Source organism: Nerophis lumbriciformis, linkage group LG02, assembly GCF_033978685.3.
Source record: "Nerophis lumbriciformis linkage group LG02, RoL_Nlum_v2.1, whole genome shotgun sequence".
NCBI lineage: Eukaryota > Metazoa > Chordata > Actinopteri > Syngnathiformes > Syngnathidae > Nerophis > Nerophis lumbriciformis.
The window spans coordinates 54,865,418-54,887,786 of NC_084549.2; the positions used below are offsets into that span (position 1 = coordinate 54,865,418).

Sequence of the window (22,369 nt, forward strand, 5' to 3'; positions counted from 1 at the left end):
TAAGACTAGACCTCATATATGAACACTATTTTTATCTGTATGGACAAAAAGGTCAATCAATCAATCAATCAATGTTTATTATTATGGCCCTAAATCACAAATGTCTCAAAGAGCTGCACAAGCCACAACGACATCCTCGGTTCAGAGCCCACATAAGGGCAAGGAAAAACTCACAACCCAGTGGGACGTCGATGTGACCGGATGCAATGGACGTCGAGTGGGTCTAGCATAATATTGTGAAAGTCCAGTCCATAGTGGATCTAACATAATAGTGAGAGTCCAGTCCATAGTGGGGCCAGCAGGAGACCATCCAGAGCGGAGACTGGTCAGCAGCGCAGAGATGTCCCCAACCAATGCATCCCGAAATGTGTTTGTCATTCTTGTTTGGTGTGGGTTCACAGTGTGGCGCATATTTGTAACAGTGTTAAAGTTGTTTATACGGCTTCAGTGTGACCTGTATGGCTGTTGACCAAGTATGATTTGCATTCACTTGTGTGTGTGAAAAGCCGTAGATATTATGTGATTGGGCCGGCACGCAAAGGCAGTACCTTTTAAGGTTTATTGGCGCTCTGTACTTCTCCATACGTCCGTGTACCACTCCGTACAGCAGCGTTTTAAAAAGTCATGAATTTTACTTTTTGAAACCGATACAGATAATTTCCGATATTACATTTTAAAGCATTTATCGGCCGATAATATCGGACATCTCTACTTGCGACCCATTCGTACAACCACCAGAATTTCTCAACGCTTTTCTCTGTCGTGTATTTGTGAACCCTGCAAAAGACCTTGGCTTCTTATTGGCCCGGCTTCTGACCCGTGCTTGGTTTGCATAACCAATCAGATGGCGCTGTGGAGGGGACAATGCTTAAGGCAGAGAGGCGGAGCAGCATCGGAGTCAAAATAACCAGTTTTAAATGGGCCTGTCAAATTAAAAAAAGGAATCTGTACAAAGATTGTTACATTTAAAATGATAGGAGTACAAATAGAGGTAAATATTGCTATTTATTATCAATATTAAAACAATAATAAAAAAGGCTGATACTGATATACGTCAAAATGACAAATATCAAAGCTGATGATCGGCCCAGTCGATAATCGGTTGAGCCCTAATCAGTTAATAACAATTTTTTTCTGTACTCAACAGGGAAGGATCATGCAAAGTTCTCTCCAGTGGCCACCGCAAGTTATCGCCTCCTGCCAGAGATCACACTCCTGGATAGAGTTGTGGGAGAGAAGGCAGAGCGTCTTAAACAATGCTTTTCACAAGGAGTTATAGAGCTGGAAGATATTCATGGTAAGAATGTTCCCCCAGTGATTACTTAGTCACAAGGTGCTTTTAACTGGGGATGTTCCAATCAGGGTTTTATCTTGCCAATTCCGATACCAATCACATGTATTAACTGATATTTTTTAAATGTATTTATGGTGGGAAAGGTTAAGTATTGTCAATGTTATTAATACTAATAATGTTTAATATTTCAGTTTGGCGTGGTGATGGAGTTTTTTGCTCATACACAAAGGCTTCTTGCGTGGACTGGTGCTCGCTTCACAGTTATTCTCTGCCACTTTGGTTGTGAAACTGCTAGATTTGATATGCAGCGAAGCCTGTTTTTATTAAACCTAATCTCGCTGATGATCACCCTCATTTAAAGGGGAACTGCACTTTTGGGGAATTTTGCCTATTATTCACAATCCTTATGTAAGACAAGAACACATTTTTCTCTTTTTTATGCATTCTAAATATTAAATAAATGCTATCAAAAGTCCGCTTACAAGGGAACCTATCGGAGTTGCTCTATTATGCCTACAAAGCCCTTAAAAACATCCAAATACCTCCATTAAGGTTTTATATACATGCTGTTAGTGTATATGTAAAGTAATAACGGGCACATTAATAATAATGTTTAATGTTTTACATACTTGGATCATTTTAAACATATGCAGGTAGGGCTGGGCAATATGGCCTTTTTTTAATATCTCGATATTTTTAGGCCATGTCACGATACACGATATATATCTCGATATTTTGCCTTAGCCTTGAATTAACACTTAATGCATATAATCACACCAGTATGATTCTATGTGTCTACATTAAAACAGTCTTGTTCATACTTCATTAATATATGCTCATTTTAAACTTTCATGCAGAGAGGGAAATCACAACTAAGTAAATTTACCAAAATTGTATTTATTAAACAGTTATTAAGCAGTGGCACAAACATTCATGTCATTTCCACAACAGAAAGTGCAAGATTGTCAGAGACATTTTAAAACAAGCTATTAGTGCACTTGTGTGCATGATGTCACTAAGATGACATATCAAAACAACACTAAATTAAAGTGCACTTTTTGTACAGAACGCCAATACAATAGTTAAAAACAGATAACGTGCACTTTTGTGCATCATGTCACACAAGATATTTCAATAACTGTCAAATAAAAATGAGCTGCATAATCAAATAGTGTATGTCCTTTGCTATGTGGTAGGTTACTACGGACGTTATCTCCTTCTGTTGTTGATAATTTTTTTCATACGGTGTTGATCTGGAAATGGTTGCTCGGGCATTTTGTTGGTGTGGCACCGGCCGGAGATGTTGACATGCGGAGTTTCAAGCACTCTTCATTCTCTAGCGGGTGACTTTTCAAATGATGATACACATTAGCAGTGCTGCTACTTTTTGTAGCAACGCTTTTGCCGCATAATTGTTCAACATCTTCCCGCTTGAAGCCAAACCACCGCCAGACGATGGACCCCGTGCTGTTTTTTTTGGGAATTAATTCTTCCTTCATTTGTTACCAGATTCGCACCGTCTCTCTCTCGTATTACCACTCGCACCACTCCGCTAGCATCACAGCTAATGTTACCATGTCGCTACCTCTCTGCTGGGCGAGGGCGTGTGACGTTGCACGCGTGACAGTATGTGATGTATGTAAGAAGATGCGCTTGTTTTACCTCTCTGTGAGAAGCAGAGACAAGAAAAAGTGAGAAACACCTGCAGTGTAATGCCCGCAGCTAAAAGCAACTGTGTGAGAACGTATACTCGAACATCATGATATAGTCATTTTCTATATCGCACAGAGACAAACTCGCGATATATCGAGTATATTCGATACATCACCCAGCCCTATATGCAGGGCATTCATTTAAAAAACGCTGTCATTAGAAGGCCGACTGATAGAATATTGTTATATTCACATTGAGATGAAAAAGAGCTGTCAATTCTTGTGAAGAAAAGGGGGGTGGAACCAAGCGTAATTTTGTGTGGTTCCCGCCAATGTTCCCTCTAATTTTTCATGTGTGTGAGCAAACGCACAAACACCCTGAGCATTCAGTGGAATACAGACGTGCACACTGTGGTCATACCAGCAACACATTTGTCTCAAACCTGACATAACAATTTAAATGTCTTATTATTATAATCAAGTGACTAGTCAATTTCAAGAGATTATTTTCTAATATATGTGATTTGGCCCACTTAGATATTGTTTTTTTTTTTTATCAGCTATGCACTATAGTATTTTATGCCCGGGTGGGGGTCCTGCTTTGGAAAGATTGTGTACCCCTTTCAGAGATCACATTTAGTTCCCCTTAAAACATTCACATGTTGCATGAGATGAAGTGTTTATTAACTTTCTGTCCGTAAAATAAATATTTTTATTAGCAATTATGTAGTCTTGTAACATCATTTCATGATTAATATCCAATAAATAACATTCTTAACAAATGACAGTAGAATAAGCACACTGATTGAGGAGTCCTAGTAAAACGACCTGAAATTTACACTTTACGTGTAGTGTTGGAGTTGTCCAACTTTTTGTGTGGCCATAAACGCACCAGTGGCTAATTGCCATAGTGTATGTGTTGGTGCAGGTGAGAGAGAGAGCAAGCGGCTGCTGTTGATATAACAGATGACAAAGAGTTGCTTTTGGCTTGGTTTGTACGGTAGACAACGACCAGTTTTGCTAGATAAAAGTATTTTACACATTGTTTTGGTGTGGTTAAGGCCGACAAACAATTTCGCTTAATAAAGATGGAATTCCTGTCCTCCTTTAAGTGTCTCCACAGACGTTACAATAATTTAAGTGTTGACAAACATTGTTTTATCTGTTGTGGCCGCCTTTCGTCACCTGTTACTCACAGTTGCATTGCAAAATCATACAAAACAAACAATTTGTTATTTTGTTTAGAGTGGGATTTGATTTTTTGCGCGGCATGGATTTGATTAGCGCAGAGGACGTGTGAGCATTGCGCAGGTGCGCACCTTAGAGGGAACGTTGGTTCCCGCTATTTTTGGGTCTAAATTTGCTGTCAAAGTGTACCAACTTGTCGGATTACTTCCTCATCCTTCTACTATCCAGGTGAGAGGCATGATTTATAATCTACAATAAACTTCCATGAGCAAAGAAAGCGAGGAAACAGCAGACCACTCGATGATGTAAACATTACACACACGCTAGTGATCACAACGCTCCTATAGTTTGTCCGCGTTAGCGCTTATAATAACAATATCACTAATACTTGGTTCATATTAAAGTGACAAAATGTAAATGGAGCTTTTTGGATGTTTTTTTTAATTGGTTTTCTGGGCGGAATAAAGGACATCCCATTGGCTCGGCTGTAAAGTGGACTTTTATTAACGCTTATTCACGAGTTAAAAGGAAAAAAAATACATCTGTCATCATGTCTTTAATAATTCCATCCATTTTCTAACGCTTATTCCCTTTGGGGTCGCGGGGGGCGCTGGAGCCTATCTCAGCTACAATCAGGCGGAAGGCGGTGTACACCCTGGACAAGTCGCCACCGCATCGCAGGTCTTTCATAATTCCAAAAAACAAAGTGCATTTCCCCTTTATCGTGGCAGCCAAAATTGTAATCGTGATTAAAATTAAATGTATTGTGCAGCCCTAACTATAATTATTTGATACTTGTTTATATTGACACGTGCTGTTTTATAAACTACTGTGTGCTTAGCTGTTGTGTAGCTGCTTGCTCCAATGTAGACAAAGGCCAAACAGGTTTAAAGAAAAGACCAACCTTGTGTACTTTTTGGAGGATATTTGGTGGTCAACTGACTGCTCTAAAGTACCAATAGATTGGAAAAACAAGTTGACTCTGATGAAGCTGTTATCATATGCTGTATTTTTGATTTATGACACCAAAAGATTTCCAAAGTTTGCGAATAAATAGATATGATCAAAACAAGTTAATGAGGAAGCGAGGAACAACAGATCTGTTCCCCATCATCAACAATGCTAATCAAGCAGACTTTGTGAGAGCCAACCATTACTTTGGGAAGTTATTATCCAGAACCTTATATTTTTGTTCCCAAAGACATAGAGAATGAACAATAAAAGAAGCCGAGTGCTAAATGCAGCTTTATTGTGACACTCTAGCATTAGCAGTATTGCTAGGTGCTAAACATACAAAGTAAGGGTTAAAAAAAAAAAAGTCATCTCGGGAATGTCAATGTTGACCAGCCTCTCGGTTCATGGCCACATATGTCTACCTTCAGGTGAAAGATGCACAAATTATAATCTAGAATTAATTTACAGCTAGTTTGAGACGAGGCAGCAGCAGCCGCAGGCTCAGTGTGTCAACAATACTTACTCTTATAGTAAGTAAGAGTAAGTAATGGCCGTAATAGAGGACCCTCGATCTGTTGACTCAATTGTTAGCCATTTACAATTTTGAATGCACAAAAAAGCCAAGCATATGTGTTCTTGTCTTACATAAGGATTGGAAATGATAAACAGCACATCTATTTCCAATTTTTGCGTATTTCCAGTTTGGCTGATCTGATACCAATGGTCAGATATTTGGAGAGGAATATTCAAAATGGCTGACTGAATTTGTGACATTATGTGATGTTTAGACAATATTTTTACATATACAATACAATTGAATATGGTTTAATGGATACAGTGAAACACAAATAAGCATATAAAGTCAACTCTACTTTAAAGAAATGGAAGGCTTTACCCTCAGTAGATGCAATAATAATAATATGTTTTAATATTATAATATTTATGATTAATATTACCCACTAATGGTAATCATACATGAAACATCTAATGATACTTGATAATTGAGGATTAAGATACTAAGAAATGTAGTTAATTTGTTGTAATGAAGGGTTATTAACTTGTGGGAATAGCTCCAAAAATGAATAAAGTATTTGCCAGAGATAAGATTTTATTGATACAGATACCAATATTGATACCGGTATCCATCGGTACTCTTATCAATACTATAAGTAATTGTCGGGGTTCCATGGACCACCAAGGACTGACATGACTGGAGCAGTTTTGACTTTGTTTTATTATTTCAATAAAACGTTAGTGCAGGTCGGGTCGCTTTTCAGCTCCTTCCTCTTCCCACTGCTCGCTCTTCCGGTTGCTTTTCAGCCGCCCTCGTCGTCTCCGTCTGCCTGTCGCTCTCTTCCGCGCTGCATCCGTTGCTGGCTCTCCAACTCCTTCCCTCCCCCCGTTCTCAGCTGCCGCCCTTTTACACACTGAGGGGGGGATTACACAATTGTGCCTAGCCGGGCGATCCACGCACCTGAGGTTCATTACGGCGTCGATCCTGGCGCGCCCCGCCTCGCCGCCGGCCACGCCTCCTCGCCACCATCTTGGAGTCGGCCCCGGCGTGCCCTGCCTCGCTGTCGGTCTGCCGGCCACGCCTCCTCACACAAATTTATTAGCGCAAGAGGTTGTACACCACCAACTGTCACGTGGGGGTTGCAGCTTGCTGCGGTTCGTTCTTTCAATGCTAAAAGACAGCTCCGGACGAAGGCGTAAAGGTAGGATGGGATTTATAAACATAAATAATCCAAACTACCAAAAACACAAACAACACAACAAAAAGAAAGGCGTGCCTAAAACACGTGAAGCTAGGACTAAACAGAAGCTATGGCATGGAACAAGAAACTCACTTGGTACAGGCGTGACATAAACAGTGTGACATAAACAGTGAAGCCAGGCCGACTGACTGGCAAAGGCAACTTAAATAATGCCTCTGATTAGTGCTCGGGAAGCAGGTGAGCGGGCGAGCACTAATCAGAGACAGGTGAACACAATAAGTCGCCATGGTGACGAAAGCAAACAAGGAAGCCTAAACGGGAACTAAAGAAGTCCGAAACTAACAGAACATAACTAAACAAAACATAATCCGGACCACGGATCATGACACCAACATGTGCAAAACACCAACCTTTTAAATGATATATAATATAAAATATATAATAAATACCAAAACAATCAATCAGCATGTTAGGTGGGTGTGCAACACAAACACGGCGCGATGGAGTGACGTTAGACTTTGACTAGAGACCTGTCTGCGGATGCTGTCTTGCCTCAGAGCAAATTTGATTATTATATTACTTTAATTTTTCACTTTTTTAAGTGGATTACCCTTAACCTTTGCCTGTTGAATACTGGATCGCAAGGAGGACAGTTGATTGAGCACGGATATGAATAAAGTGCGTTTACTGTAAAATTACTAACTCTTATTCCAGTGTGTGACTTTAAGGAAGAAATATTGTTACAAATTTTTGTGTGGTGTTGCCTCCTTATTTGTGATTATTCCAAGCTGAGTTTAAGATTCTACCCGTGTCTTTTTTATGGAGCAGCTGCACTTGAATGTGAATGTGACACGGTGTTATAATTACTCTGTCAGCTGGATTAAAATAAAAATACAGATGTCGGTATTATATGTCCGACCCAATTAGAAACCGGTACCAAAAAATACCGGTACTCGGTATACATCCTTAGCCAGAGGCGATCGGCTTTTGGGATTTAAATTGAAAGGCATTTATCCGCATTTTTAACAGTCTAGGTGAGGGTTGTAATATTTCATCTCTTGTTTTCTTCAGGGGAAAAGGTTGCAAAAGTAGTGAACAGTCGCTCGGATACATGCAGCAGAGAAGTTCTACGTCATGATGACCTAAAGGACCTGGTGAAGCTTGGAAGAGTGCGAGACCATTTCATCTGTACGTTATTTTCCAATTGCACTTAGTTAAAAGTACAAAAAAAACCCTGATGTGACGTTTGGATTTGAGCTCTGTCCTTGTCATCTTGTTTAAGTTGCCAATTTTGTTTAAGCTAAGCCTGCTCACAGCCTCCTGAAAGGCAGCATCCTCTGAAGTGGAAATTTGTGGGGGATTTTCTCAAATGCTGACTAAAGGAATAGACAAAAATCCACTGCAGAGTATTTGAAGATCAGTGAAAAAAATCTTGCCAAGCAAGAAGAAACATCTATTTTACCCAAATTACAGTATTACCTTGCAATACGAGTTGAATTGGTTCTGTGACACAGCTCCTATCTTGAAAACGTCTTATTGCGAAACGGTGTCATCCTTTGAAATTAATTTAAAATTAATTTAAAGCGGGCTTGACCCCCCAAAACGCCAAACTTTTAACATAATGACTTTTAAAATAAAAACACAAACCTTTGGATAAGAAAAATAGTTTGTGAAAAACAATACAATAGAATGTTGTACAGACAACTACAGTATTTTATGCATTCATGTAATAACGTCCAGCATTTACCTTAGAGAGTGGACTTCTACAGCTGCTTCTCTGTCAAACACACTATCCGCAGCTTTTCTATGATGTCCGAATCTCACCATAGTTGGCCTCCTGGTCAAATCTGGCCCCTCTTGCTCTTTGAGACACTTGTGATTTAGGGCTATATAAATAAACATGGATTGATTGTAAATTATAAAAGTTTGTTTGTGCTGTTAAGGATTTTAAGTAATTCTAAACTACCTTGTCGAAATCTCACCTAACTTGTCCCAAATGTTTGTGCTGTCAAACATAGTATTGATGTTATTGATATATTAGTTTTAATCCGCACATCACTACGGATGTGAATAATAATAATAAAACGATAACATTAAAATTCTAAATAGCACAAATGTTTATTTTGGCAGCACAAATGTTTGGGACAAGTTCTGTGTCCTGTGACAAGTAGTGACCAATATTAGCATCCAGTGCTATGAATTTAATTATTTTTTGGGGTCGAGGATTAGAAAACACCAGAGGTGCTTATTATTCTTACAGTATAAATATTGTATGCACTGTCTTGTTTTACCTCTGTGTACAGCTCTGGTAATGGGTACATTCGCACCCACCTGCACAAATGTACTTCAAAATGTAACAATCAAAATAAATATGACTTTTTTTTTGTTTACTAGGGCATGCATATATAATATGCATTAGTTTGACCATTTAAATTCAACGATAATAAAAAGGAGATGCTTGGAAATAGCATAAAAATGCCCCAAAAACTTGGAAAAACACGATTCATAGCGTTACTTTTTGGTGTAACCATCATGAGCGTTCTGTTCAGGTATATTTCTTTTATATTTTGATAAATCATCATATTTATGTATTACTAAATTTAAATAGGTATTGATCAATCTTTACGCTGTGTGTATTTGATTTCAGTTTGCTTTTGACATCTTATTTAGAATTGTAGTTGAAACTTTTACAACCTTGTGTTGTGCTCATGATGGCGTAACCAAACTAGATTTCATTTATGATCTTATTTTGAATATTTATTCCCTTTTTTACATTTAGTATATTTAAATATACTGTGTTTTATGCTTTTTTCTTTGTACTATACATATAATACAATAAAGTCACAAATAAAATTATGTTTCTAGCAATACTTTAATTTTGCCTTTGAAAGTAACACTGGAGCTGTACACCTTTACAGTTCTTATGATAAATATGATGATATATTGTTTGTTTTTCCAACAGTTTCTGTGGAGTCGACCGGAATCCTGCCGCCGAATCTGCTTGTAACAGAAGCTATCAAAGTTCTTATGGCCAAGTGTCAGCGATTCCTCAGTGAAATGGACACGACTAACGTAGAGTGAACGAAAGAGATCTGCTCCAACTAAATCTTACTCTATGAAATTGTTTAAACTTGCTTTTGCAATAAAACTATTAAAACTTAACATTTTAGTTTTGGCTTATCAGAATCAGATTTATCGGTTAAGTATGTTTAAGACAAGGAATCTGTGCTTTCTTGTTCAAGGTATAAAAAAAAACATTGACTCAATATACAAACCCCGTTTCCATATGAGTTGGGAAATTGTGTTAGATGTAAACATAAACGGAATACAATGATTTGCAAATCCTTTTCAACCCATATTCAGTTGAATGCACTACAAAGACAAGATATTTGATGTTCAAACTCATAAACTTTATTTTTTTTTGCAAATAATCATTAACTTAGGATTTCATGGCTGCAACACGTGCCAAAGTAGTTGGGAAAGGGCATGTTCACCACTGTGTTACATGGCCTTTCCTTTTAACAACACTCCGTAAACGTTTGGGAACTGAGGAGACACATTTGTTAAGCTTCTCGGGTGGAATTCTTTCCCATTCTTGCTTGATGTACAGCTTAAGTTGTTTAACAGTCCGGGGGTCTCTGTTGTGGTATTTTAGGCTTCATATTGCGCCACACATTTTCAATGGGAGACAGGTCTGGACTACAGGCAGGCCAGTCTAGTACCCGCACCGCACTCTTTTACTTTGAAGCCACGTTGATGTAACACGTGGCTTGGCATTGTCTTGCTGAAATAAGCAGGGGCGTCCATGGTAACGTTGCTTGGATGGCAACATATGCTGCTCCAAAACCTGTATGTACCTTTCAGCATTAATGGCGCCTTCACAGATGTGTAAGTTATCCATGTCTTGGGCACTAATACACCCCCATACCATCACAGATGCTGGCTTTTCAACTTTGCGCCTATAACAATCTGGATGGTTCTTTTCCTCTTTGGTCCAGAGGACACGACGTCCACAGTTTCCAAAAACAATTTGAAATGTGGACTCGTCAGACCACAGAACACTTTTCCACTTTGTATCAGTCCATCTTAGATGAGCTCAGGCCCAGCGAAGCCGACGCCGTTTCTGGGTGTTGTTGATAAACGGTTTTTGCCTTGCATAGGAGAGTTTTAACTTGCACTTACAGATGTAGCGACCAACTGTAGTTACTGACAGTGGGTTTCTGAAGTGTTCTTGAGCCCATGTGGTGACACACTGATGTCTGAGGGATCGAAGGTCACGGGCTTAGCTGCTTACGTGCAGTCATTTCTCCAGATTCTCTGAACCCTTTGATGATATTACGGACCGTAGATGGTGAAATCCCTAAATTCCTTGCAATAGCTGGTTGAGAAAGGTTTTTCTTAAACTGTTCAACAATTTGCTCACGCATTTGTTGACAAAGTGGTGACCCTCGCCCCGTCCTTGTTTGTGAATGACTGAGCATTTCATGCAATCTACTTTTATACCCAATCATGGCACCCACCTGTTCCCAATTTGCCTGTTCACCTGTGGGATGTTCCAAATAAGTGTTTGATGAGCATTCCTCAACTTTTTCAGTATTTATTGCCACTTTTTCCAACTTCTTTGTCACGTGTTGCTGGCATCAAATTCGAAAGTTAATGATTATTTGCAAAAAAATTTTTTTTTATCAGTTTCAACATCAAATGTTGTCTTTGTAGCATATTCAATTGAATATCGGTTGAAAATGATTTGCAAATCATTGTATTCAGTTTACATTTACATCTAACACAATTTCCCAACTCATATGGAAACAGGGTTTGTAAGCAAGTACTTAAAAGAGTAATATGTGCAAGGCTAATAAATAATAGGGCAAAGCTGAAAGATGACATGGACCTGAGTTAGTACGTTCACAGTGACAGGTTGGTTATTTCACAACGTTCATCAAAGCTATAGCCTGAGGGAAGAAACTGTTCTTATGATGGGTTGATTTAGTGTACAATGATTTGTATCGCCTGCTGGAGGTGAGGAGTTGGAAAAGTTTGTGACCAGGGTCTAAGGGGTCTGCAGTGATGCCCCTTGCCTGTTTCCTCACCCTGGACTGGTATAAGTCCTGGATGGGGGAAAAGTTGAACTTCTTGAGCTTACACAGGAACTACAGCCTCTGTTGTGCCTTTTTTACATTTGTGTCTGTGTGGGTGGTTGACTTCAGGTCCCGTAAGATTGTGGATCCCAGGAATCTGAAAGAGTCCACAGTAGAATGGTGAGGATGCTCCTGAAGCCATTTCCACAATTTAAGAATTGTGTCTTGTAGGGGATGTTAACCTGTTGCATCTGTCGAGCTCAACTTGTGTTTCATCGGGCGGCGTGCTAGCAACTCGAGGTTTCCAGGTTTGATTCCCGCTTCCGCCATGCTTGTCACACTCGTTGTGTCCTTGGGCAAGACACTTTACCCATTTGCTCCCAATGCCACCCACTCTGGTTTAAATGTAGATAATGGGTTTCACTATGTACAGCGTGTTGAGTCACTAGAGAAAAAGCGCTATGTAAATATTTACTTTATGTTATAAAAATTACCACCTTTAATTTTATCTGCTTGTTACTGCTGGTCTTGAGGCATTTGACACTTATGCTGGAAGCTTTACAGTCATCGCTCTCATCATGGGACTATCACTGTGGTTAAAAAAAGGAAATATCTATGTAGAAAAGTTATTTTATGCAACCTAACAAAATATGGATTAGCAAACAAACAGATTTGCAAACATTTTCTTATTAAAAAAAAAAGCTTTGGCTGCAATTCTTTTGTTTGGTTACTTTTTAGGAGTATAACTCAACTTTTTGTGGGCCGGGCCTCCTCTGAACAGTCTGTAGGACTTTATATTGGTCAGTATCGCCCACCACTCATCTTTGGTATTCCCCCTCCAAATGGAGAAGGGTCTAGCTGCGGGCGCAGACACTTTAGGTTGCACCCACTCTTAATTTGCGCCCACAGGGATGAATTGTGTCTTAAAGGGGAACTGAATGATGATGATCATGAAAGACATGGCAACGGATTTTTTTTTTTTATGCATTCTAACTAGAGATAGGGTGAGAAGCTCTGCCATTCGGGAGGAGCTCAAAGTAAAGCCGCTGCTCCTCCACATCGAGAGGAGCCAGATGAGGTGGTTCGGGCATCTGGTCAGGATGCCACCCGAACGCCTCCCTAGGGAGGTGTTTAGGGCACGTCCGACCGGTAGGAGGCCACGGGGAAGACCCAGGACACGTTGGGAAGACTGTCTCCCGGCTGGCTTGGGAACGCCTCGGGATCCCCCGGGAAGAGCTGGACGAAGTGGGGAGAGGGAAGTATGGGCTTCCCTGCTTAGGCTGCTGCCCCCGCGACTCGACCTCGGATAAGCGGAAGAAGATGGATGGATGGATGGCATTCTAACTCGTAAATAAAAGTCTGCTTACAACGGAGCCAATAGGAGGTCCTCTATTCCACCCATAAAATCCGATAAATAAACATCCAAAAATCCCCAACAATACTCAATTTACATTTTGTGACTTGAATATTGACAGTGTTAGTGATAATGTTATAAGCGCTATTGTTTGCTGTCATGAAGTCTGCAGTGAGTAATCAGCAGTGTTGGGACTAACGCGTTACAAAGTAACGCGTTACTGTAACGCCGTTAGTTTCGGCGGTAACTAGTAATCTAACGCGTTATTTTTTTTAATTCAGTAATTTAGTTACCGTTACTACATGATGCGTTACTGCGTTATTTTACGTTACTTTTGATGTAGTATCGGCTAGAAACAGAAGCGCTGCGGTGTCTTTCTTCTGAATCTTCCTCTGTCACAAGCCGGAGAGAAGAAAAGAGGCGCGGTCTATGTGTGTGTGGGGGGGCGGGGAGGGGAGGTTTGATCCGCGGTTTGATATATGAAACAAAAAAAAAAAGTTGTTGGCACGTTCAGTCCACACACAGCGTGGTCATGGCCAGCGCAATAACGGAGGAGCTTGAACGCCCAGCGCCATTGAATCGGTGTGTTTATAAGTGCAGATTCGGTTGTGCAAAACGAGGGTTTTAAACACATGCTGAACGTGCTTGAACCACGTTACGACATCCCGTCGCGCACCCACTTCAGCAATAAGATTGTGCCAGATCTTTATGAGCAGGAGAAGAAAAAAGTTGTGGATGAACTATCCCGAGCATCATCTGTTGTGCTCATGACAGACGGGTGGACGTCCAGCGGAACTATAAGCGCTCACTTCATCACAGCAGACTGGGAGATGAGAAGACACGCCCCCTCTACGAGAGTCACCTTGCGCAGGTACTGACACAAGCAGTGGAGGACTGGAAGATAAAGATATCCCAGTCACACGTGATAATGCCAAAAATCAAGTAATTACAGAGAATGAGGCAGGACTGGGACCACAGATAGGTGCTTTGCACATGTAGTGAATTTGGCATCACAGAAGGGAATCTCAGTCAATAGGATGGAGCGCCTCTTTGGAAGGATCAGGAAGGTTTCTTACTTCCACCCAAGCACAACAGCTGCTCATGTGCTTAAGACAAAGCAAGAAATGCTAAAGCTGCCTGCTCATACATGATGTCCCAACGAGGTGGAACTCCACTTATGATATGTTGAAGCAGCAGGCAGCTATATACTCTGCATTGACCCACAACACCCTGAAGACAAATGTCACCCTGTCTGATGATGATGTGAGAGTGGCAGATGAGGTCCTCTAGGTGCTTAAACCCCTCAAAAGTGTTACATCTCTACTGAGCACTGAAACTTCACCATCTGTGTCAATGATCCTGCCACTGAAAACAAGGATTCTACAATCCATGGCTCCAAGTGTGGAAGACAGCAGCATCACTCCAGATGTCAGGCTTTATTTCACTACCTATGTTTCAAGGAAGATGATGTTTCTTCTTATGTTGCACTTAAACTTGTTTTTTATTAATGGTCATTGGTCCAAGTTTAAAGAAAGGAGGAATGCCTTTTTATGTTGCACTGTTTTTCATTAATTATGTTAAAAGGAAAATAAAAATGCATGTCAAGTTGATCAACAGATTGTATTATTCTCCAGTGCAATAACAGTACTGAAATGAAGGCAAAAAGGGCATTAATGGGAGCTTTAAAAAAAAAAAGAAGAAAAAAAGAAGTAACTAAATAGTTACTTTTCACAGTAACGCATTACTTTTTGGTGTAAGTAACTGAGTTAGTAACTGAGTTACTTTTGAAATAAAGTAACTAGTAACTGTAACTAGTTACTGTTTTTCAGTAACTAACCCAACACTGGTAATCAGTGATGTTGAAATAAATGCTTAAAATGAACAAAATAAGTAAATATTAAATGTTATGAATGTGCCTGTTACTACATTACATATATACTTGCATCATGTATATAATACCTTTTAATGGAGGTGTTTGGATGGTTTCAAAGGCTTTATGGGAAGTATAAAGTGACTCCCATAGGCTCCATTGTAAGCTGACATTTGATCACATTTATTTAATATTTAGAATGGATGCAGTGGTGCAAAGCACGTCGCCACTGGACTCTAGAGCAGTGGAGACGCGTTCTCTGGAGTGATGAATCACGCTTTTCCATCTGGCAATCTGATGGACGAGTCTGGGTTTGGAAGTTGCCAGGAGAACGCTACATTTCAGACTGCATTGTGCCGAGTGTGGAATTTGGTGGAGGAGGAATTATGGTGTGGAGTGGTTTTTCAGGAGTTGGGCTAGGCCCCTCAGTTCCAGTGAAATGAACTTTGAATGCTCCAGGATACCAAAACATTTTGGACAATTCTATGCTCCCAACCTTGTGAGAACAGTTTGGAGCGGGCCCCTTCCTCTTCCAACATGACTGTGCACCAGTGCACAAAGCAAGACCTGACCTGAACCTTATAAAACACCATTGGGATGAATTAGAGCGTAGACTGAGAGCCAGGCCTTCTTGACCAACATCAGTGTGTGACCTTACCAATGCGCTTTTGGAAGAAAGGTCGAAAATTCCTATAAACACACTCCGCAACCTTGTGGACAGCCTTGCCAGAAGAGTTGAAGCTGTAGTAGCTGAAAAAGGTGGACCGACATCATATTGAACCCTATGGGTTAGGAATGGGATGGTACTTATGTGCAGGGGCGCCGAAAAGGGGGGGTAAAGGAGACGGATTCTAGGGGCCCATGATGGAGAGAGGCCCCTAATGATGATGAAATTATAATACAGAAAAAATAATGACACTGTGTTGGGGGCCCTGTAAAGATTCTTTTCATGGGGCCCAAAATCCCTAGCGGCGCCCCTGCTTATGTGAGTCAAGGCAGGTGGCCAAATACTTATGGCAATATTTTGTACTTTCTCACATGTACACACACAGACACCACAGTTCAACCACGTTCATGGTGGAAGTCATTTATTTTTATGAAGTTGCACAACCGAGCTGTCTTTCTCTTTCTCTCTCATACACTAATCATTTAAATAAAGTTCAGTGTTCATTGTTGTTCATCATTCGCCACAAAAAAAAAGCACAGAAGAGCTACATTTGAAAAAGAGAGGTAAGACAAAAGTAGTGAACAGAAGGAAAAAATTGTAAATACAGTGATAACGTCGGACAAGTAGAAATGCACAAAGCCATGTTTGTTTCCAAATAATTCACTGTTTAGTCAGCACCTGCAGTGAGCCAATTCGTCCAAAAGAGGGCGCCATAGCCCAAATAACACCTGTTTAAGTTAGCTTCTGCACATGTCAATGTAAAGAATTCTGATTTAAGGTGTGATGCATGGAAATGCACGTCATAATCAGATCATTTTTTCAGGGTGCATGTACACAGTAACATTCTAATCCTATTGATGATCAGATTAAATACATGTTGTCCATGTACACGTGGCTAGTGTTTTCAACTTGTTCTTCTACAGCGTGCTTACCCGAATTTTGATAGAATTAACCTGATCTGATGAAAAGAAAAGTTTATAGTCTAGGTATCATTAGCAAAGTACTGGCCATGTTTGGCATCATTTTACCATCTTGAAAAACCTTTACATCTTGTAAAAACAAGGAACACTTCCATATATATGTGAATGTCAATTACTTAATGAACATGTTCTAATGTATTGATTAACACACTATGTTAACCACCCAGAGGCCATATTATTGATGACCATGTCAATTAAACTACGGTGGCCTGGAAGTGCAAAACACTTTAACATTTCATCTAGCAAATTACAATTACAGAAAACACCAAAAACATTAGACGAAACAGTTTAAAATGTCATTAAAGGCCTACTGAAACCCACTACTACCGACCACACAGTCTGATAGTTTATATATCAATGATGAAATCTTAACATTGCAGCACATACCAATACGGCCGGGTTAGTTTACTAAAGTGCAATTTTAAATTTCGCGTGACATATCCTGCTGAAAACGTCTCGGTATGATGACGTCGCGGATAGTAGAGGACATTTTGAGACAGCATGGTGGCCAGCTATTAAGTCGTCTGTTTCATCGCAAAATTCCACAGTATTCTGGACATCTGTGTTGGTGAATCTTTTGCAATTTGTTCAATGAACAATGGAGACAGCAAAGAAGAAAGCTGTAGTTGGGAAGCGGTGTATTGCGGCCGACTTCAGCAACACAAACATGGCCGGTGTTTCATTGTTTACATTCCCGAAAGATGACAGTCAATCTTTACCATTGGCCTGTGGAGAACTGGGACAACAGAGACTGTTACCAGGAGGACTTTGAGTTGGATACGCAGACACGGTACCGTGAGTACGCTTCCAAACATTTGATCGCTTGCCCGTATGTGCGTGCCGCTATGTGCATGTCACGTATGTAAATTTGGGGACTTTGGGGAAATATATGTGCTGTATGAACTTTGGGGAGGTGAACGATACTTTGGGCTGTGGGATTGAGTGTGTTGTGCAGGTGTTTGAGTTGTATTGGCGGGTTATATGGACGGGAGGGGGGAGGTATTTGTTATGCGGGATTAATTTGTGGCATGTTAAATATAAGCCTGGTTGTGTTGTGGCTAATAGAGTATATATATGTCCTGTGTTTATTTACTGTTTTAGTCATTCCCAGCTGAATATCAGGTCCCACCCGCCTCTCACAGCATCTTCCCTATCTGAATCGCTCCCACTGCCCTCTAGTCCTTCACTCTCACTTTCCTCATCCGCAAATCTTTCATCCCCGCTCAAATTAATGGGGAAATCGTCGCTTTCTCGGTCCGAATCGCTCTCGCTGCTGGTGGCCATGATTGTAAACAATATGCAGATGTGAGGAGCTCCACAACCTGTGACATCACACTACTCGTCTGCTACTTCCGGTACAGGCAAGGCTTTTTTATCAGCGACCAAAAGTTGCGAACTTTATCGTCAATGTTCTCTACTAAATCCTTTCAGCAAAAATATGGCAATATCGCGAAATGATCAAGTATGACACATAGAATGGACCTGCTATCCCCGTTTAAATAAGAAAATCGCATTTCAGTAGGCCTTTAAAGGAGCCATATGCAATAATTTCATGTCAAGTCATCATAAAATGGCCCTAATATATCAAAAGGCATTAAAAAATCATGTTCTTTTCAAATACCTCTATAACTGGTAACAGTAGTTCAGCCGGGATATGCTCATTTCAAAATTAGATTTACAGCCCCAAAATCTTGTTATTGTTTTCATTTCGATGTCCTGCCCTCTACTGTTTGACAAATTAGAAAGTCCGTGAGTGTGTTACATCCAGGTTGCCAGTTAAGCACCGCCACCTTCGTCGAGCTACTGCCACTGGTAAAGTAACTAAACATGTCGTTACGATTCTCAACTTATACATGACAAAGCCAGGAACAAAACAAGGATTTGTATCGGGGATGCCTTTGAAAGATGGAGACGATTGAAGGCGGAGAAGAGATTTTCATGTGACTCCAAACTTGCTAATATCCTCCCTGATAGGTAAGTCAGGAATTTACGTTTTCTTATTACTTGTACTAAATGGAATTGGACATTTCGTATGTAAACTATATTGTCCAATACAGTCTATGACCTTGTCTAACAAAGCTAGTATGTTCATGCAACAAATGCTTAGTGGGATGGTGCTTTGCTCCTAGTGTACACCTACTCAGTGGCCTAGTGGTTAGAGTGTCCGCCCTGAGATCGGTAGGTTGTGAGTTCAAACCCCGGCCGAGTCATACCAAAGACTATAAAAATGGGACCCATTACCTCCCTGCTTGGCACTCAGCATCAAGGGTTGGAATTGGGGGTTAAATCACCAAAATGATTCCCGGGCGCGGCCACCGCTGCTGCCCACTGCTCCCCTCACCTCCCAGGGGGTGATCAAGGGTGATGGGTCAAATGCAGAGAATAATCTCGCCACACCTAGTGTGTGTGTGACAATCATTGGTACTTTAACTTTTTAACTTTTAAAGCATCAAGGGTGGGAACTGGGGGGTTAAATCTCCAAAATTATTCCCAAGAGCGGCCACCGCTGCTGCTCACTGCTCCCCTCACCTCCCAGGGGGTGGAACAAGGGGATGGGTCAAATGCAGAGGGTAATTTCACCACACCTAGTGTGTGACTATTAGTGGTGCTTTAACTTAACTTTAATGCTTAGCATGCTAGACATACAGGCTAACGGGGTAAATATATGCCTGTTAGCCTGTATGTCGATGTGTATTCGAACTGACCCTGCAAAATATATTTTCCACAAATAAAACCTATGTGGATATGGATAGTGTCAGTGCCTATTTCGTTCTCAATATGCTGATAATATGCTGAGGAAATGGGTTAATGTGAAACGTATGGAGACAGCCAATCATTTCCTCATTCGTGTTTGCATATTATGGACTACATGTACCAAGTTATATGGCAATCTGAAATGTTTAAAACAGTAGCCTATAGGCATACCTTGGTAACATGTCTCCTCTTTAGTTTTGGGCGTACATTAGGCTGCTACGCATGCTCTACTTATTTTCACCAGTATAACCATTGATAGCGTTGGTTGTAGTTTGTTTTAGTCTTTGTTTTCTGATAGTACTGACAATAACCATAGGATTGCCATTTGTTGTGATATTGTACGCAGGAATGACGTACTTCTTCTTGAAATTAGCCTAATTTCTGTGTACAAACCCCGTTTCCATATGAGTTGGGAAATTGTGTTAGATGTAAATATAAACGGAATACAATGATTTGCAAATAATGTTCAACCCATATTCAGTTGAATATGCTACAAAGACAACATAATTGATGTTCAAACTGATAAACATTTTTTTTTGTGCAAATAATCATTAACTTTAGAATTTGATGCCAGCAACACGTGACAAAGAAGTTGGGAAAGGTGGCAATAAATACTGATAAAGTTGAGGAATGCTCATCAAACGCTTATTTGGAACATCCCACAGGTGTGCAAGCTAATTGGGAACAGGTGGGTGCCATGATTGGGTATAAAAACAGCTTCCCAAAAAATGCTCAGTCTTTCACAAGAAAGGATGGGGCGAGGTACACCCCTTTGTCCACAACTGCGTGAGCAAATACTCAAACAGTTTAAGAACAATGTTTCTCAAAGTGCAATTGCAAGAAATTTAGGGATTTCAACATCTACGGTCCATTAAATCATCAAAAGGTTCAGAGAATCTGGAGAAATCACTCCACGTAAGCGGCATGGCCGGAAACCAACATTGAATGACCGTGACCTTCGATCCCTCAGACGGCACTGTATCAAAAACCGACATCAATCTCTAAAGGATATCACCACATGGGCTCAGGAACACTTCAGAAAACCACTGTCACTAAATACAGTTCGTCGCTACATCTGTAAGTGCAAGTTAAAGCTCTACTATGCAAAGCGAAAGCCATTCATCAACAACATCCAGAATCGCCGCCGGCTTCTCTGGGCCCGAGATCATCTAAGATGGACTGATGCAAAGTGGAAAAGTGTTCTGTGGTCTGACGAGTCCACATTTCAAATTGTTTTTGGAAATATTCGACATCGTGTCATCCGGACCAAAGGGCAAGCAAACCATCCAGACTGTTATCGACACAAAGTTCAAAAGCCAGCATCTGTGATGGTATGGGGGGGCATTAGTGCCCAAGGCATGGGTAACTTACACATCTGTGAAGGCCCCATTAATGCTGAAAGGTACATACAGGTTTTGGAACAACATATGCTGCCATCTAAGTGTGATGGGACATAAATAGGGGATTTTATTTTTTATGTTTCATTGCCATGCATGTTTTAGAGTGTTTTTGTTGTTGTGGATTTTAGTTGCATGTTTTTATTGCTGTGGAATTTGATTGTAATTTTAGTTACATGTTTTTACACTTTGTGGATTTTGACTGTATTTTTAATTGCATGTTTTTATTCTTTGTGGAGTTTGCTGGCATTTTAAGACGGAGCCCGGAGAGCGTCTCCGTGTTTTTAAATTATTTTATCCCCGTGGCCTGGTTTTAATTCTGTGTGCAGGAGGACGCCGTGGAAATGGGCGGAGCCAGGACACTGACCCACTATGCCTGTCGCGGCTGTACCCTCACCATAATATTGTTTTCCAATTGGTATTTTTAGTGTTATTTACTTGACTGTTTTTAATTTGTATTGTAATAAATTGTAAATCAGCATCATTATATTTTCTTAATCTGGAACAGGTTGCTCTCACTGCATTGGGTTCTTAATATTTATATTGTTTTTTTTAGCAAAATTTTAGTAGATTTTAATATACCACCACTCGGGTCCATCACATAAGCGCCGTCTTTTTCATGGACGCCCCCGCTTATTTTAGCAAGACAATGCCAAGCCACATTCAGCACGTGTTACAACAGCGTGGCTTCGTAAAAAAAGAGTGCGGGTACTTTCCTGTCCCGCCTGCAGTCCAGACCTGTCTCCCATCAAAAATGTGTGGTGCATTATGAAGCGTAAAATACAACAGCGGAGACCCCGGACTGTTGAACGACTGAAGCTCTACATAAAACAAGAATGGGAAAGAATTCCACTTTCAAAGATTCAACAATTAGTTTCCTCAGTTCCCAATCGTTTATTGAGTTTTGTTAAAAGAAAAGGTGATGTAACACAGTGGTGAACATGCCCTTTCCCAACTACTTTGGCACGTGTTGCAGCCATGAAATTCTAAGTTAATTATTATTTGCAAAAAAAAAAAAAAAGTTTATGAGTTTGAACATCAAATATCTTGTCTTTGTAGTGCATTCAACTGAATATGGGTTGAAAAGGATTTGCAAATCATTGTATTCCGTTTATATTTACATCTAACACAATTTCCCAACTCATATGGAAACGGGGTTTGTAAAATGTGTTGGTTAGAGAATTGTTATAGACAAAATGCTTGTCTGTTCAGCTTTTATGGTCCCAGCACCTCAACCCCTAGTAAGAGGCAGTGGAAGTTTGAAGTTCCTTGGAGTAGCCCAGTCGATCGAGCTGGATTCGGCTGCATATCTGGCAGCCTCAGTCAGTTAGAGAGGGAGGTGAAAACATAAGTTTGACCGTGATTTCAGTACTATTTCTGGCCGGATTATTACATATGGCTCCTTTAATTGTGGGTGAAACAAATGTTCACGCAGCCAAAATAAAGGTGTCAAGGCAAAGTTCGCC

The 22,369-nt window shown here is 40.4% G+C and overlaps 1 protein-coding gene across 1 annotated transcript in view; it reads left to right on the plus strand.

The window, feature by feature from the left end:
• The window catches only part of polr1c (RNA polymerase I and III subunit C), a 43,700-nt gene extending 33,735 nt beyond the window's left edge, over positions 1-9,965 (plus strand). Inside the window, exons 7-9 of the mRNA XM_061969623.2 lie at positions 1,148-1,297; positions 7,875-7,991; positions 9,766-9,965. Of these exons, the coding sequence (XP_061825607.2) occupies positions 1,148-1,297; positions 7,875-7,991; positions 9,766-9,884 (386 nt within the window). The 3' untranslated portion in view covers positions 9,885-9,965. The remainder of the gene's footprint in view (positions 1-1,147; positions 1,298-7,874; positions 7,992-9,765) is intronic.
• The last annotated feature ends 12,404 nt before the right edge of the window (positions 9,966-22,369 follow it).